Here is a 19,514-nt window from a genome sequence, read left to right as displayed (position 1 = left end):
GACTTTGATTGCTAATTAACTGCTGTGTATCACCTTTAAGTCTCTTATTCAACAAGCAGCATCAAACAGCAGTTTCAGGTATATACGTTTTATTTTATTCTTTTAAGTAATGTAAGAAAGGCTTATGAGAAATTTTTGTTGGATATGCATGTTTTTACTCAGTGTCACAGCCCCTAATAAGCTTAATATTTTAAGTATAGAACTGTGCTCATGACAACACAATTTTTCAGTTAGTGTTTTGGGAAATTAAAAGGTTTGAGAATAATATGCTGCACTCTGATCCTTGTTTGTTTAGCATTATTCTTTCATTGGATGGATGACAGGGAAGAACAATTTGTCTCCAGCTGTTTGATAAGACCTTATGAGCCCTCTGTATGCAATATGCAGCTTGGCCACTGTTCTCTGACTCTCACAAGCTCACCCAAAGATCTTATGACTTCATGGTATGGTTGAATGAAAATATCTTCACTAGCCAGACATATATTCATCTAGTGCTGTCAGAATTCAGCCAATTACCTGTTTTGTGAATTATATGGAAACATAGCAACAACTGCATTGTATATACAAGCCTAGTAAAGCAGCTTGTCTGTGACAGTGGGAGGTCTCAGAATCACCACAAAGAAGTGTAAAAACTCAGTTTTCAGTAATCGTGTTCCTGTATACCCTGAGAAACTAGTTTGAGGCTTTGCTGGAGTGAGTAGAGCAGACTCATGTGCTCCCTGCTGCTTAATCCGTGTCTTTTTTTGTGTGTGCATTCTTAGTCCTTGTACTGGATGTGTGAAGGAAAGATACCTTAGTTTGAAAGCATACTCATTTTCTCTGTCTCAATGTCTATTTCTCCTTTCTTTTTCTGGGTGGTTGTGCACGGAAGTGGTATTTGTGCCATTATTTCTAAGTATACTTTCTACAGTCATGAGCATATATACAGTTCATGAGCATATATAGATAATTCTCTGCTGTTGTTGACCTATTAGGGTCTCTTGCAAACTAAGATGGTCCTTAATTTTTCTGGCACATGGCTTCTAGCATCTTATTATTTGATAAAGCTATAGGATCTGTTTTAAAATAAATAAATAAATAACAAACAAACAACTGAGTTTTCTAGAATTGGTTTTACAGTAATACTCCAATATACTGTAGGAAATACCATCTGTTTTTCCTAAAGGATGTCATTGAGCCAGTGTCAAAAAAAGAAGGGAAAAAACTGCCTGAACAGACAGGAGAAATTTAGGTCCTTTTGAATCTCACAATCTGAATTATTACTACTGTCTCTTTCCCGTAAGTTAAAAATAAATAAATATATATAAAATATATAAAATGCCTATTTGGAGAAGCCTGTTACCTCTGCTGGAATGTAGCTGGCTGTGTTCTCTAGGTTGTGTAGATTTTCACCTACAAATACACATATTTCCACCCATCAGGTATCTCTAGTTTCTCTTTTATGTCTTTGCTCTGTTGACATTCCTTTTTTCTCAGATCTGAACCACTTTTTTTTGCATGTCATATGTTGTTTTATTTTCCCCTTTCTTTCACCTTCCTTTCGCTGTCACTTTTTGCTTTATTATTTTAGGTGTTTGTAATTTTTTTTGTTTCTGCTTGCATCTTTTCTGTTCTTTTTTTTTTTTTTCACTGTTTGCTCTTTTTCTCATTTTCTTTACAGATCTACTAAATTTCTCTCCCTTTATTTCTCCTTATTCCTTTGTTGATTTACCAACAATCAATCACTTTGTTTCCTAAATCATCATGCCTACCTTTTCTTTTTGCCTTTTTCTTCTTCTCACCTTTTCTCCCACACTATGTTGTAATTTTTTAATATTCTTTTTCTTATTTTTCAATGCAAAGCTGATAATGGAAAGTTCTGTGGTGTTCTCAAGTTAGTGGTTTGGAGGTTTACCTAGTAGTGGTAAACAATTCAGGTGTATTCTTAGACTAGTAATAATTTAGAAGGCTTGAAGTAAAAGTAAACAAATAAAACCAGGAGAGATGGCTAGGGTACTAGACTTCAAAGTTTCAATTCCACACTTCATTGAAAGCTTTCTGTGTGATTATGAGTACTTCAGAGCTAGATTAACAACAATCTTTATTGCCTCTTGTTTAAATCTGTAATTCAGTTTTCCATCTGTGAAATGCCAAATGCATTAACTTCTACTCTTTCACCACAATCTTTGTATGTATCACCAGTTATGTCTAAATCGGCATCATGTAAGTATCTTAAGTGGATGGACAGAAAATTTAACACATGTTCTTCTGAAAATTTTCATGTAGAATCATTGTAGTGCAGCACTGTGGTAGCGACTCACTCCAGCAGAGTATCATATCTCATAAAATTGCAATAAAAACAAGGCAAAGGAATTAAAGCCAGCTTTGTGTTTCTATTTTGGAAGCAGTTCTTGATGGAAAATATCTTTCCTGCTTCATTTTAACCAATCAAGGTAGCAATAAATAAAGAGCTAAAATAAATGGGAACTTTACAGAATTTTTAGTAAAGAGTTACAAAATACAGCTACTGAGGTGAAATTATTTTTTAAGAAACTGAAGTTGGAGTATTTTAAGCTGCAGGAAGAGTTCTCATTAAATGTAGTACTTGCATCTTATTAATACTTGCATCTTATTTAAGTTCAAAGTATGAAAAAATGGAATTTTGGTGATTCAGGAACAGACTTAAGTACAGTGTATACTGCTGCATGGATCTTATTTGTGTCATTAAATAAAAAACTTACAACTTGGAGTTCTTTTCTGTAATATTTGGAAAACTTTGCATTTTTTTTTTTTGTCAAATCAAAATGAATGTGCCTGAAATAAACCAAAAATATTAAAATGTTCAAGAACATTATATATATAAACACATTAATCTTGTTTACAAATCATACTTCTTCCCTTACTTGAGACCAAATACAATGAGAGGCAGAACAGTACAGGAATATTATCTGTGTGTTACAATATTTTACTGGGAGTTGATTTTGTATCTCATTGGAGTCTTTTTCACCTTTCCAGCAGCTCATCCTCCTACATGACTCCTGTATTGCAGGTATAGTGGTATTAAATGGGACTGGCACTTGAGCTGTAATTTAAAGTGGTAAATGTACGCAACTGAAGTATAGCAATGACAAGAAAAGTTTTTCTACAGTCCCCATCCAGCTGCTACAGTCCACAGATTGGTCAGAAATATGGGTTTTCAGGGTCTTGAAATTGTTTACAGTGGGTGGATTCTTAAGAGCTTTTTAGCTGTTAAACTTGAAATTTTCTCTCATGCATCCTTGAATGCTGGAGAGAGATGAATTTGGATACATTTTCAGAGATGATGAAAGGCATTTCCTTGTCACCAAGGCCCTCTTAAGATTTCAAAGCTGGTTGTCAATCTCCTTCAGCAAGTAAGACTTACAGTGTATTTTAAAAGGAGGGGGAAAAAAGGGAAAATTTTATGATTTAATTTCTCTTTTTGAAAGTGGTGTTTTCACCAACAGTTTTGCTAATTTGGAAATAAATAACAGCAATCAAATGTGCAAAGTAATAGCTATTAATGTAGGAAATTATCCAACAGTGTGGTCTGAAAAGTAGTGTAAAAAGTGACTAAAAGGTGAAACCAATATCTGAATTGAACAGAAAATAAGCTTTTAGGATGCTGAATGAACATGTTACAAATATTTTACCTAAGGAAACATAATTGTGGAAGTAAAGGCAAACAATTATAAAATTTCATTTCTTAAAGATCTCTGCTTCAAAAAAGTTTTACAGAGTTGGACCTAAGCTCACAAAAGTGGAGTTTTAAACCTCCTTTTAAAAGATAAAAAAAAAAATCTTTCAGAGAGAAGTTTACTGATATTTGCATCAATAAAAGTAACATATTGAACCAATAGTTTTATAAAATATTTAAATATATTTTGGACAGCTGTTCAGAAAGAACTAGGTTGAACTATTTTCTAGTCAAATTAATAAAATACTGTATAAGTAATGTGAGAATGATACTTAAATTGTAAGGAAATGAATTCAAGAGATGCTAATATATAATTTTCACTGAAAGACGACCAAAATATTTGGGAAGGAAACAAAAGAATGTCTTTGACAGTTAGTTCACTATAATGTTTTAATAATGCATTTGTAGTTTAAATGTTCTAATTTAGGCTAATTTTGGAAAGAGAAAGCTTGGAGTGTTTCACCAGTGTAGCAGTGTTCCATATTCTTTATAACAGAATGAGTATTTCTTCTTGCCACTAGACAGGAAGAAAGGTCTTACAAATCAGAAGTGGTGGAAAGTGAAAAAAGTGTTTTTGTTTTGTTTTGTTTTGTTTTGTTTTTTTTGTTTGTTTGTTTTGTTTTGTTTTGTTTTGTTTTGTTTTTAAGCAACCAAAACCAAGTTGTTCTGAAGGCTTGTGATGTAAACAAATTATAATAATAAATTTAGTATGCAAGAATCAATAGAGTCAATAGGTCTTAGATCTCTCTTGAGGAAGAAAATTGAAATTAGCCTAAGAGCTTTTAAATCCTTAAACACTGTTTTAATTTCTATGTGTCTGTGATCAAGCTTGTAGTATATGTAAATTTCCTAAATATTAGGAAACAAAGGATTTTTTTTCCAAAAAGTTGTATGTGACTGCTTTCTTGTTTAATGGTGAATTGCTTAGTGTAGACAGTATTTTTACTATGAATAAAAGTCTAAAATATGGCAAATGGAAGAAGAAAGCTGATAAGAATTTTTTCACTTGCCCATAATCACTTGGAATAAATCCTGTATTCCCCTTATTTCATTAAGCAAGGCTTATGCCATAACTCTTTTGGAACAGGAATAATATAATGCTGAGGTAATTTGTTTTATCATGAAATAATAAGTGTTTTTTTTTCCTCACAAAGATGAATATAAGATTTTCATTTTAAGGGGAGGAGAGCCCTGAGGTTTCATTCAATATTTAATGTTTATATTTTATACTCCTCGTAATGTGGGGTAATTCAGTCAACGTAATATTTTAGATGGTAGAAAAGTTCAAACATGAAAATTCCATTTGGACTGTCTGTGCTGCATATCAGAAATCTCTAAGGGTATTTAATCATTCAGAATAAGAAAGGTTCTTTAATTTTTAAACAAGTATTCATTTTATGTTTTATTTAAATTGTCTTAACATTTACATAGAACCCCTTGAAGGCTTGAAAACTTGAAATTTATGTTAGATTAAAAAAATATTTGAAGTATGGTGTATGTGGAAAACATAGGAGGAAAAGATACTGTTTGAGTATAAAGATATTCATTGGTAATTACAAAATATAGCTTGCAAAATTATTAATTTATATAGTGATATTTGTTTTGAAGTAACTGGAAACCAGATTCCCAAAGAGGTTTTCTGTTAATCCTGCCTCCCACAATAGCATGAATATTTAAAAGAGTAATATATATGAGAAACTAAAAGTTGCAAAAGTGTAGTTAATTATTGCTTATGAGACATGGGAATTACAACCATGGGGATAACTTCTTTTTCTCTATGTTGAAATGGACATTCATGGAATTAGGAAATACGGGCTAAAGAAAGCTTGGTTTCTGATGCTGTTTCTGACAACCTCTGGGAAATTTAATTAAGGCAGCAAAGTCTAAACGTTGTAACATGGAAAGGAACATCGCCAGCTTCATGGTAAAATGTTGTATAGCCTAGTGTGGTCCACAAGGGACCAGGGCAGAGAAGAGAAAATTAAGAACACTGAGAGCAGAAATATCAAAAGGTAACTGAAAACCTAAAAGAAAAAACATTTTGTATAGAAAGTTCATATATCTTTAAATTGGAATTCCACATGGAAAAATGACTTTGAAAAAGTCCATGTATTTTCTCATAGTTATAAAATTTGTGTATTCTAGGAATACTCTAGTCTTACTCACAAATGTAATCGCTGAGTCAGATTTATTGACAGTCTCTTGAGGCTAATGGCAAGATATATATTATGTCCCCTCGGCTTTCAATCAATCCCATGTAAAGAGATTTAGGAAAACAGATTAACCTTGGTTGTTTAACAAACAGTACTAAAAGAAAGCATTTATTTACTTCTGACTTAAATGTGCTAATGATAGTTATGTGCTCTAATTTTCTGAGCATACCAGCAAAATGCTAATCTGACTTTGTCAGGTATTTGCTTGTAATGTCTGCTTTCTTCAGCTGTTGAGCTAGTATTATACACTGTTAAAATTGAGTATTTTTCTAGCCCACTAAAGGAAGAAAATTTAATTAAAGCGTTAACACCTAAATTGATTATGCAAATCTGTTTATTGAGAGCAATACACTATATCTCAAGTTAGAGTTTACCCAATATTTGTTACTAACAACTTTGTTTCATCATGTTATGACAATATCAACTATTTTGGGTGGAAAACTGGATGTTGATCTTTATCTGTACATTTATTTTTTCCTTTTTGTTCTTTCCTCCCTGTTCTTGCATTTCCTGCATAGGAGGAACCTCAGGCTGTACAAGATTTGGTTTCTCTGTATTAATCGTGTCTTCCGGGATTTGGGATATATGTTGACTTGTTTTTCACACTGACTGGTCCAAATTGTTGCGATAACTTAATATGCTGAAGTTTACTGGGGAATTGGTAAAATATATTTTCTGTATCGTTTGAGAGAAGAAAAATTATGGTAAACTAGCACAGAAAAGATGCTCCAATTAATTTTGGATTTCACTAACAATTGCTTAAGTATAACCTCTTCAGCAAGACTTAGCCACATTCACAGGTCTATGAAAGGCATTCTTTGGTGTGACAGTACACAAGTATGCATAAATGTAACTGCATATAAGTTTACACTTTAAAGACACAAGGTGTATTTACAGATCCCATATGTAAATAGACATTTCAGAACATGCTTTTTTTCCAGATCCAAACATTTTTATTTAATATAACCAGGGGTAGGCAGCATGCATTAGCACTGTTTTCTTATTTTAAACTTTGATACATATGCAGAGTGTTGTTGATTGATTGATTATTTTAGTTACTACTTCTATGCAATTTTTAAGGAAAATACCTAGTATCAGACATTATTCAATGTTGCTGTATTTACTTCTGTCTGTGATACTGTTTATTTTTGATATCATCAATAATTATGTAATCATGTAGTTCAAATGACATCATAGTATTTTCAGAGAACTGTAACATGAAGTCATCATTTTAGCAAACCATTTACTGTGGGGAAGGGGAAGTTAATTTAAGATGAGATTTGTTCAGTTAAAAAGGTTATTTTAAAATGTCTTTTTATTTAGAGAGAACTTTTCTTCAAAAACAGTGTATGCATGTTGATAAAGATGTCCTTAGACTTTTAAACGTGATATGGGGTATTTGTTTTAAGTGTTTACACATTATTTCTGTTTGGTAACTAAACTTTCAGAAATAACTAGGTAAAACCTGTCCCAGTGTTCTGCTTTTCTGAGATTTTTAAATCACAGCTGGTTAATAAGAATTTTCTTTTTTTCACTTCTTCCCCACCTACATTAAAAGTACATTTTCTGTCATGCAGCCTGTGCAGTTTTCCCACAGGGAAATATAATGGAGTTCATCAAAGTGGAAAAAAGTGAGTCACAGAGCCTTTTATTTACTAATGTAAGACAATAATGGTGTTGTTAGTTACCCAGACACATTTTTGTTTCTTTAGATTGTGAAAAAGCTGGGGGTTAAAAAGGCTTTGCAGACTACAAGTAAAAAAGAATGACATTTAGTCATAGTTGCATTATATTTACTCTATCTTTAAGGCTGTTATTGCCTTTGAGCAACTTATGAGCAGAAATTTTGTTGCTCTAAGTTTAAATGCATACTTAATTATTTAAGTAGTGAAAAGATAGTCCTGTTTTGATGGTATAGAAAGTCAAATGATATTTATTATTTTATTATGATTAAAATATCAGTTTAGAATCTAAAATGGTGCCTATCTAGTTTCACAGGCAGGAGTTATATGATGTCCAAAAAAAAAGTGCTTTCGCATATCTCTGTTTTCTGCAGTTTAGATCTTTCCCATGGTTCCTGCATGGTGATTTCAAGATTCTGATTGTCCTACTTGAGAACTCAGTTTCACATGTAAGGCTCTATGTACATCTGCAGGACCAATGGCTGCAGTTGGACTGTAGGATTCCCTGCCTGCTCTTTTTTTCTTTGCCACTCCCTATCTGGGACTGGCATTTTGGGAGTTAGTGGCACTGGGCTAGCTAACAGCAAAGGAGCTTTACCTGGGATCGCTCTGAATGGTAGGCTGCCTCTGATGGGTTTATAAGAGGAGAGAGGATTCCTGACTCCAGGATCATTTTCTAGGAGCACTTTGCATTGTTTTAATCACTCGTTTGCCTTAGCTACAACTCAGAGAATTTCCATTAGGAGCCCAGTGGTATAGAGAAGAGCCCTGCATTCCCAAAAGATATGAACTTTGAGGCCTGTATATATTGATGCTGTACATATACTCCATAATGAGCTGTGGTGTTCCTGTCCCTCCATTGCCCAACTCTGGCAATCACAATGGACCGTGGCTCTCTTCTAGCCAATGTGTCTGGGTTTGCTTCCCATGAATGCTGAGACTTCTTGTTGCTTGAGAGTGCTGTGTTTACTGTTTTCAACTTTGTTCCATAAAGGGTAACTCTTAGGCATAGTCTGTTTGTTCAAGTGATACATTGAAAAAACTTGTTATTGCCTCTGAAGTAATTAAAAGGTTCATATACTGGTGAGAAATTAGGACATAGGCAGGGCAATCCCTTACGCAAAAAAAATTGATGGTGAAACTAAAATATACCACCTTTGTCATGTAGGAAGGAAAATAATTTTCTTTCTTAGCAGAATCTGAAATCAAAACTTGAGTCACACCAATGCTCATACTTCTGTTAACTTCCTTTTTTTTGATAGATTTTCTCCTTTGTGTGACAGCAGTATGTCTGAAATTTTTGTGTTTAAGTTATTCCTATATTTGTGAGGTGCATTGAAACCTTCATTAAAACCTCTATAGCTGACAGAAATGATATGTGAAACAGGTTTTACATTGTCCTTAGAACTACTTTCATTTCAGCTAAAGAATACTTACTGTCTTTTCCTAACACTGTGTGGTAAAACATGAGACCAAAAATTGAAACGTAATTGTTTGGAATTAACTTTCTGTATCATAGCCATGCATTCTGGCTTTATTTTCTGAGGACAATATATAACCACAGTTCCATCTATCAAATATCTAGTTTAATCTGTCTGTATGAAACAAAGATGTTAAGCATCCAGCATTCACCCCCAGGCAACCCGATTGCTCGTGATACTTTTTCTGTTATTTTTGGTGGCTGGACCCAGTGTCTACGTTCTTAGACACTGGGTATGTACCTGTAGCCACTCTTAATAAGTAGAAAGGAATCTGTCTCTGAGATACCGCTTCTTTTATTAAATTCACAGGTGAGCAGAGTTCACTTGTGTGAAAAGGCTTGTGTCAGCATTTATTACTACTTATTTGTCCTCAGAGTTTAATTAACTATCTCCCTGGGTGAGCAACTACATGGGAGGTAATCAGAAGTTTGATATCATGGCCTTTAGGGAGTGTATTTTGTTTGCTTAATTGGTCTACATTCCCACCTGTGCAAAATGTGACTCAAGATACCCAAAGGTTTTACCAGGTAAGCATTACCAAAATTCAAACCTAGACTTCTTGTCATGTCATATTTGTGCTATATTTATTTATATATGGTTACACAGTTCATTTTGACTATATATTTAATCCTTTGCTTTTCTCCACATCTTTCATCTGAGATCATTTGTTTCCATTTTGAATTAATATTTTTTGGCAGTATTTGTTAAGAACAATTTTTAATATTCTGTCCAGAACTGGACTTACTGTTTTCTACAGAACTTTGAACAGTAAATAATCAGAACGTAAGTAAGAATTTTTATTATTCTCAGCTAACTGCATTCAGAGGATGAGAAGAACACCTCCGCTAGATGAAACTGCAGCCACCTCCATACCAGGATGATAGTGGTTCTCCTCATCTTTTCATGTACGCCTTCTGAAGTGGAGACAGTAAATGTGAATTTTCCCAGTGTAGCAACAGTCCAAGATGTTCATATAAGTGTCCAAGTGAGGGAAGCACAGGACACGAAATAGAAAGTTTCATAACAAAGGATATGAAGAGGATGTACCAAGTGATAGCACAGCTGTCCTTAGTCCAGAGGTAAATGAACACAGTTGAATGTTCTGAAGTATCGCGCAATGCAACCTTTTGAGAGCTTTTTTCTAAAGACCAGTGTACAGAAATATAAACACAACATATTACAGCTCCATTAAAATATATATATATTTGTAAGAAAATACTACAACTGGATTTCAGATTGTTCTTTATAGTTACTAAGTTTTAATTTTTCAAACAAGTCCCAATAAGAGTGAATTATTTCTTGTTTTTCTTCCACATATTTTTCCTATGGATCTGTTAACATTTTACAAGTTGAACATCTCATAATATATCTTTAATGGTGGGAAAAAATTATAAAGTTTATTTATTTATTTATTTTTATTGATAGTATAATAGAGATTTGGTCCACTTAATTTTCCCTTTTTCCATTACAAACTATAATGATATCTATTTAGTATTACTACAAAGAATTCATCTTTTATTGACATTTCCTTGATATATCTTTAACAAACAATTACTGCACTGGTATGTAATGGGTACTGTTTTACTGATGCAATGTGCAGAAGAGCCTTTTTTGGTACAGTTTGTCTTTTGTCTTTAAACTGAAGTTTTGAAGTGCATATTAGGGAGAGGTCCTGATGTGCAAACAGCTGTTTCTGTCTTAGTAAACCTGTGGTAAGTTGTTGCATTCTGAGGTGTTGGTGCAACATCTGGAAGGCCCCACCTGCTATATGAATGCAAGGTCCTCCAATACCTAGCTGTCTGCGTGTGTCTGGCACTCTGCTAGGACTGCAATCAGCACAAATTTCATTACTGAGAAAGGCATAGTGTGTACATATGATCCTCAAACAGTAACAAACTACAAGAGATCTAACCCTGGTTCTTCTCATTACACATCATACCAGGCAATAGTGTAAGTGTACAATAAGAATACAGAATATTGTCAGCATATTTTTATAGACACTCAACTTGTAGAATGAAGTTGTCAGAGAAGGAATTTCCATAGCTATGTAGCATCCAGTTTTAAAATAAGAACATAACATTTTTAGATTGGAAAGGCTATATTGTAGTATCTATTTGTATAAGCAAGCATACTTTGATAGCATGAAAACACACAGGAAATATGTTTATTTACCTATTTGGGATAACTTATGTAAATATTATGTTGAGCCCTTTTAAATACTGTTTCAGTATCATTATCAAACTAGTTGTTTTAAAAACATAGTGGGTGAATATTTTATTCAAAAATTGAAGTGATAATAAGCAGTTTTTAAAATTGTTTACAGTGTGGTTTTAGGAATGATGCTGTTTATGGGAAAGTTCAGAACAGACTAATTTGACACAGTTCTGGTAAAACTGCATCAATAAACCATGGTAATTTTTGGCACATCTATAGAATCTTTGTTCACTGCAGCAAGAGCTGCATGTGCAAATAAGTATTGTAATTCCTGTATTCTTTGCTGGCATCTCACTGTGTTCTCAATCACCAGGCAGGTCTTAAAGCACTACAAAATGTTAACTTAAAATGTGTGTATACTCACACCAAAGTAAGGTAATTATATCTTGTAACATATGTGTATGCATTTTAACATGTGGGACAGAGAAGAAGAGATCATAAATACAGCCTAATTTAATCCAATCTATGTCTGATTGGCTCCTGGCTTTTGGCAGTATTGGCCAGGTAAAATCTTTTGATTTTTTTTTTTCTTGGCTGCTAGTCAGCCATCTCTTCAGCTTACAGTGTTTAATTACTTTGTTTATGAAATGAACAAAAAGATCATAGTCCCCTTCATTTTGCTTAGAGAAAGCTATATAGTTCCATGCTAAGCTTAATAATATAATGCAAATAAATAAATAAATAAAAGCTTTTTTCTTCTTCTTCAGGATATGTCAGCTCGAGGATCATCTTCAACAGCTTCCTAAACCTTTTGATCCTGAGCCAGTAGCTAAATATGGCACACTGGATGTGACTTTTGACTATGACTTCACAGGAACAGAAGCTTTTGGTGACAGTGACAGCTGTCACAGATATTCCTACATACAGCAGGACAGGTGGAAGCTCATGGCAAGTACACCTAGTTCTTCTCCCTATAAAGAAACAGAGAGCAAAAACCAGCATCCAGCGGGGACCGTGCCTGTCTTCACAGAGACATTCAAATTTAATCACGTTGAGTCTGAGATGATTGGAATTACGCAGTTCGCTTTCGACTTTACAGCGTACGTCGCATGAAAAAAGAGAGGATTGTGGGAGAAAAGATTTTTACTTAACAAAATTGAATCTTCAAGGGAAGATGGTCAGTGCCAGTGATATTGGAACCTTCTTACAGTCTGTCTGTGAGTATTAAATGAAGCAGAATAACAATGCAATGATATACATTGTCCTGAATTTTGTAAGAATGGTGTATATATTTATATCATCACATTCACTGAATTTCTTCAACAGTCATAGCACCGTATTAACACCAAGATGTTTTCCTGAAAACTTCTGTAAATACATTCAATTTCTACCTGCAAAAGCTGCCTGTATTTTCCTTTTAATTACTTAGAATTTCCGATTTATAAGTAGGCACATAGTGGTGAATATATGCATGCATGTATACATGCATGCTACATATGTATGCATTTAATTGTATATTCTTTTACCCTGCTACCCACAGCACTTCAATTAAAAAATAAGAAAGAAAAAAAAAAAAAAGCTATACTAGCCAGTGCCCTCCATCTGTTGCAATTAAATCTTGGTTGCAATAGTTATTTTTTTTCATGAAGGAAAGATAGGAAAGAGGCAATTCTGAGAGTGCAAAGACATTTTAATAACTTTAGTTTAGAATCTTGTAAATAATTGATTTCTGATTCAGTCTGAAGTGAAAAATAGTGTGAAAAGTAGTGCAAACTACTAGCAAGGGATTTTTTGATGGAAAAAAGCTTGACGGTCTGATGGACAATTTTTTGTCCCCCCAAAATAATTTATTGATACTTTTTGAAATAAAGCAAAGCAACTGTAATTAGAGATAAACTTAGTTATCACTATCAAAAAACACTGGAGTTATCTGTATCTGTATTATCCAGCTGTCCAATGGTGAGGGTGGCTACCAATAGTACAACAGATTCCAGATAAAACTCCCTTTTTCCCATGGGATCTTTAGCTTGTATCTCCTGTCTTTCATGAGGTTGGTTTTCAGATTCATATTAATGATTATAGCATCACTGTCTGGGCAGTGTATCTCCTTTTTGTTTTTGTAAGTATTTAAATATGCTTTTGTCAAAAAGAGAATGTTTGTAATGTTCTAGTCAAGGCTTCCTAGACAAGGAGGATTGGTTTGCTTAAGATATGACTATTTTTTAGATAATAGAGTTCTTGGAGAAAGAGAATGTGGCTTAACAAGGGAATCCTTCCCCCCCCAACTTTTTTGAAGGAAAAAAGGAGAAGGAAAAGAAAGCAAAAGATTTTTTCAGGTAGAAAAAAATGCAGTTAATTTGTTCTGCATTTTCCAAAAAAAAAAAAGTGTATCATTAAAATGGCATTTCTATCAAACTTGAGTATTGCAAAGGCATTCAAAATAAAATGCAATTGTATTTCACCATTAAAAATAAATTACAGAAAATCAGCAAAAACTGAGACTAAAATGTGGATCTGATGGAGCATCAGCTGATGAAGAAGTATGAATCAGTCTGTTCCAAGGATGAAGTAGTTCACTTACCTACTGTGAACTTTAAAAATGCCAAGTTTGCTAGTTTAGTAGCTAGGAAAAAAAGGCCCCATGAAAAAAAAGCACTGAATATTCTAAATGTACTGCTAAATTTGTGTGTGTCTCAATTGGGTCTGGTTAATAATAATAATAATAATAATAAAAAAATATAAAAATAAAAAGGAAAAAGAAAAAAATTACCAATGTCAGTGAAAGAGGCCAGTGCTTTTGATTGGTATATTCCGTATGTGCATTGGGCCAGACTTTTGATTGGTATATCCCATATGCACTTTGGTCATTATTCTTTATTATTTTGGGGGGCTTTTGTGGCAGAGAAAGTAGAAACAAATTTCAAAAGGAATCAAAGATAATGAGATTGTTATTAATTTTCTGTGAAGTTGCCATGCCTACATTCTTCTCTTGTCCTTATTTTTGGGAGGAAAGGAATGCAAATAAGTAATACTGGTAGGAAGTGAAATGGTCTAGAGATTGTTGCTGTAATGGTGCTTAGGCAGATTTCTGTTAGCCTTGCCTATTGCTTGAAAGGAACGCTCATAGTCTTGATAGCTTGAATAAGCATCCATGGGTTGTGTTTGTTGTTTTATTTAAAAAATATATATGCAAATCAGTTTTTACAGCTTTAGAAATTCATTCACGTCTGAGTATCTATTTTTGTATTATTTATAACCTATATCATGCTTTTTCAGTGAGCAGTTCTATTATAGGATTTAACATACATGTATAGTTATTTTACAAGAATGTTAAAACTTGTCATGTTTTTAGGGTATCTGACTGGAAGTGGGAGGACATGCTGGGTCATTGAGTTCAAGCCCTGGGTATTACAGACAGCCAAGTCATCCTGTTTAAAAAAATAAATAAAAAAAAAATTGAATTTTCATCTGAAAAGATCAGGTTGTTTCATTTCCAACCTTAATTTCTTTATGGCCAATTTATAACCATTTGTTCTTAGCTTAATTAGTTCTCTTGTGTTTGCCTCTGGGTGTGTTTATACACATCGGTTGTATTCCTTCTCAGCTGTCCTTTTGCTAGAATAAGCCAACAATAATCTTTATGCCCTTCTAATCATAAGCTACTTAGGAGTTACTGAACAGGAGAAGGTAAGTGTTGTTTCAGTGTAGAGAGATCCAACTGTTCAGGAATATTTGTAACTATAAAATCCATGATGAGGGTACATCATAAATTCTGAATTAAATATACTTTGCTCAGTTGTAGAATATTTTGTTGCTGAGAAATGTTTGTATTTGACAGCTTTTTATGAAGATATTTGGACACATGACAATTGCCCTGTTTTTTTCCACTGATTCTCATTATATGGATTTTATATATTAAATATACCTTCTGTCACTGAAATTCCTAATCCATTGAAACATCTATGCTAATCTTTTCTGCAGAAATGTATTTTATTTGCTCTGTCTGATACTATATTAATGTATTTTATTAGCTAATCATCTGCCTTATGATCTTACAAGAACAGTTCATATGTTGTGAAGTTTAGTATTTTTTCAGTTATATACTAAAGCTGCTCATAAGAGAATCTGTGTAAAAGTGGACCATCAAGTTCAGTGCCTTTGAAACATAGTGGTATGCTTCCGTGAGCTGTTCCTGCAGCTTTCTCTGCTTATTTTTAAAGTGTGGACAGTTACCTGACATGGTGAATACACGATACTAGTATGTTCCTTAAACAGGTTTCAAAGCTACAAGTGGCTTCAGATTCATATGTTCACAAATCATCTTCCTCAATGAAGATTTCAGGGTATCCCTCACCTTTCCATGCTTCAAATAATGCTTGCATAGTACCTGTTGCCCACAGTCTTATTGCCGTTTGTCTTTAGGTATGTTGTCATATATTATTTCCTCCTTTCTTCCTCAAAACATATCAAATTTTGCATGAGCAGTTAAATTGTTGAGGCATAATTTCCTTTGGATTTATCCTACCCCATGTCTGCCCCTGTAGTTTCAACTCTTTCATCGCATTCCCTAAGACCACTTTGTTACGAGTTGCTGTAGTTCTCCTGTGTAACCAGGGAATTCCTCTTCACGCAGTATTGTCAGGCCCCATATTTATCACATGTTGAGTAAAATGCCTCTAGCTGCCTTCTATGTATGCTTGACTGAGCAAGAAGCAACAGAACTAATATGACTGTTTATGTCACTGTTACCTCAGACTCCCTGTCCCTTTCGGATTTAATAGAAATTCGCCATTGCATCAGAAGTTAATAGCAGGGATGGACACTGCTGTTTTGCGTATGTATAATTTGTTTAGGAAGACCTGATGCTCTTAAAGATATTCTAGTTTTAATGCAATGGTTGACAATTTTTGTTCCTTTCTCTTGGAGTTCAGAATCCATTGCAATGCTGTTTATTTTTCTTCAAGAAGTCCCCATGGCCCTGTCTTCAGTTGTTCTTCACTCTTCATACACAAAGAAGTTTTTCCAACAGTGAGCAGCAGCCTCCAGTACTTGATAATAAAATCATAAAAGCATTTTATTCAGTAAATTTGTTTGGAAATTTTATATATTATACATATATATGAACAAAAATAAAGAAAAAAATGCATAGCCATCTTCACCATCCCACAGGTTGCTTTTCTGGTGTAGAATATAAACAAAATAATTGTTTTATTTATTATATATTTTATTTAATTGTTTTTGATTGATTTTCTAAGTAGAGTTTAGAAGATACAAACATACTTCTTCATGCTAAGCAAATCTAGTAATCTTTCATCATTGTCAATAACAAGATGTTTGCTATGGAAACTTAAATTAAATTTTCTTACTTTCTAAAACATTCTTCACTTCTAACATATTGAACTCCCAGATGTGACCCTTATAGCAAAGCATGGATGGCATATGCAATCCTATGTGCATAAAGGATTATTTTGTATATCTTTACTAGAGAAATATTTTAATTACATTTTTTGAGTGATGTAAGACATTTCTGTATGCAATGTATAGAAATGCGCTCTCACTTTTGAGGACAATGGTTAGTTATTTCGTATGTACTTATTTGTGTCATTCACCTAATATGCACTTGTTTATGTGTTGTGCTTATAGTATTCATTTCATGTTACCCTTTGTGTGGCATATCTGTAGTATTCCTTCTCATGGATGTTACCAGTTCATAAACTCAGGAAAAAGGTTTTCAGAATAGCATTTATTTTTTGGAAATTCTTGGCCCCTCTGGAGTGGAGCTGTCAAGTTTTGTGCAAATCCTAGCATTGTAGGCCTACTAATGACGTTACTGCTATGTGCTTATGGTATGATCTATTCAGGATTTTTTGGGGAAGGCTAAATACTGAAGTTTGCATGTATACGTGTATTTTATGAAACAGTAGCTACAATTATGATACTTTAAATCAGCTAAGAAAAAGATGGATTAGACTTGTCTAGGAAAAGAGATTCAAATAGCAAATTTTGTTCATAGGATTTTATTTAACTCAAATTCTACCAAAAAGACTTGGTTTTTATGTGAATGGTGCATAAATGCTTTCACTTAGCTTGTGAAAATTCTGTCTGTTAAAGTAAGGGGCAATTATCTTTAAATACCAAACACATTCTTATCAGGGGAATAACTGGCTGAATTCATCTGAGTTCGTGGAGTAAAACATGAAAGATCAGAATTAGGCCTTTAACACAACAAAAAATAAGGCTCTCACACTTTCTTTGTAGGAAATTAAGTGATTGGGAAGTGGTGATCGTGTTACTGCAGCTACAGGAGAACTTCATTTGGTAAATCATATATGAAGCGGCCTCCCCACGTTCGCCTGGTTGTTCAGCATTTCAAGGCAGTACCCTATGGGAGCACCCTGCAGGCAGCAGCCATTTTCTTCTCAGTGCCATGGTTGCCTCAGCCAGTGTACCTGGTGCATGGTGTCCCCCAGCACTGCTCCTGTCAGCTGAGAACTTAAGTATTAGCCCATGGCTCCCTCTCCGCAGGTCTGAGTATAGGGGAAAACTCAAAGGCTGGCAGCCGTGCTCTGAAAACAATTGTCTGCACTGCACTAGCAGATGAAGGGTCAAGAACCCAAATGGAATCTGACCAGATTACAAGGACCTGCCACTGAATGGGTTCAGTGGTCACAGTTAAAAATTGATTAGCTTTCAAAATCCATGCTGTTTGCTTTTCCTGATTTTTCTGTAAATACATCTAATGTTTTGTGGCAAATTGTGACATATAACTTAGTCGATTCGACCAAGAAGCACTTGACTAGGTATTGAGATTGTGAGACCATTTGAGTCCCATACAGAATAGCTTTTGTTTGTTACCATGACCCTGAAAATAAGGATACTTGGAGAATCCTTTGAATTTCATTTGTATGTCAAAGTCCTAAATAGGTCACGTTGCCAGAAGAGGAAAAAAAAAGAAAAAAAAGATTGCTCCTTGTGTTTGTCTAAATACATGTGCACCGAATAAAATAGCAATTAAAAACTTGTATACTTTGCCTTTTAATTATCAAGTTCCTTGAAAAAACTTTACTCAGTTTGATCCTCACAATCTTTAATATTTCTATATATCAGCAAATTACTACATTTCAGACACAGCATTGCTATTTTGAGTGTTATGAAGGTGCTTTTGAGTTTCTAAAATGTCCCAGGCAAATGACAGCAGGCCATGAATGACTTCGATATTGAATCAAAGTAAACCACTTGTGCAAAACTCATATATTCTCAGAAGACCAGTCTGCCATTGACAAACATTATCTGATATGGTATGTCTAGTTTTGATCACTTTTTTTTTTAAATCTACATAAAGCTAGAATAAATCTAGAATAAATCAATACATAAAGCTAGAAAAAAAAATGTGAATTTGACTGAGTATCTGTGAGATTCTCAGACTATCATTCTCTGTGACATAAATATGATTTACCAATCCAAAGAACAGTTTCAAAGGGCAGTAAGCAAAATAATCAGGCTGCAAAAACATATTGTAAATTTCTCAGAAGTAGCTTTTAAGAAGGAGTTTATAAGTCAATATTAACGAGGTTGTTACTAGTGTGAAATTCTCACTTTTGAAGACTTCAAGCTGCTGTTTAAGTCTTCTCTGAGCAGTTCTTTCAGCTTTACATCCGGGAGAACTTCTTTCCCTTAGATACTAACTTTCCTAACTATTTGTTTTCTCATGATTTGAATTCTTCTTGTTTTGTCTGTATGCTATACACAGAATCTACTCACTATTGTTTTGTTCTTTCAAGGGGGATAAAAAGGGAAAACACAGAAACAGTTACATTTGCAGCTTTGAGCACCCTTCAGCAAGAGCATCTACACTGTTTTCCTCCTATTTGTTTCCATTGGGGGAAACCCTGATCAGATATATTGCACAAATACATGAAATTACCTAGTCTGAAAATGTATAATTTAAATGTTTGTGGACTTTAATGTTACTTTTGAGTTTACTTACTGTAGTGATTCTTCTTCTCCTGGGCTTTGCAGTATAATGTACCCATCCTACATTAGCGTCCTTCATTTCAGATTTGAGTATTTCCAGATAATTACTTTTTTTGGTGTATTGAAGCTGTCTGTATTCAGCATAAGGTAAACATTTTCTCTTCATAGGGTGTCCTTTGCAAGGGATCCTTTTTGTCTCATCATGTTAGCCTCTTGTCAGGATGGCCCTCGTTATCTGCCCTTGAGCTGCATCTTTCACTTTACAGTCTCAGTCTTTGTCTTTTGTGCTCAGTTAGCTGTCAGCTGGCCCCCAGAG

The 19,514-nt window shown here is 34.0% G+C and overlaps 1 protein-coding gene across 1 annotated transcript in view; it reads left to right on the top strand.

Moving 5' to 3' along the window:
• The window catches only part of SYT14 (synaptotagmin 14), an 80,686-nt gene that overhangs the window by 48,732 nt on the left and 12,440 nt on the right, over positions 1 to 19,514 (top strand). Inside the window, 8 exon segments of the mRNA XM_032184414.1 lie at positions 9,881 to 9,924; positions 9,926 to 10,082; positions 10,085 to 10,149; positions 11,992 to 12,018; positions 12,020 to 12,091; positions 12,093 to 12,240; positions 12,243 to 12,290; positions 12,293 to 12,441. Of these exon segments, the coding sequence (XP_032040305.1) occupies positions 9,881 to 9,924; positions 9,926 to 10,082; positions 10,085 to 10,149; positions 11,992 to 12,018; positions 12,020 to 12,091; positions 12,093 to 12,240; positions 12,243 to 12,290; positions 12,293 to 12,441 (710 nt within the window).

Source organism: Aythya fuligula, chromosome 3 (genome assembly GCF_009819795.1).
Source record: "Aythya fuligula isolate bAytFul2 chromosome 3, bAytFul2.pri, whole genome shotgun sequence".
Classification (NCBI taxonomy): domain Eukaryota; kingdom Metazoa; phylum Chordata; class Aves; order Anseriformes; family Anatidae; genus Aythya; species Aythya fuligula.
This window is presented reverse-complemented; position numbering and strand designations above follow the sequence as displayed.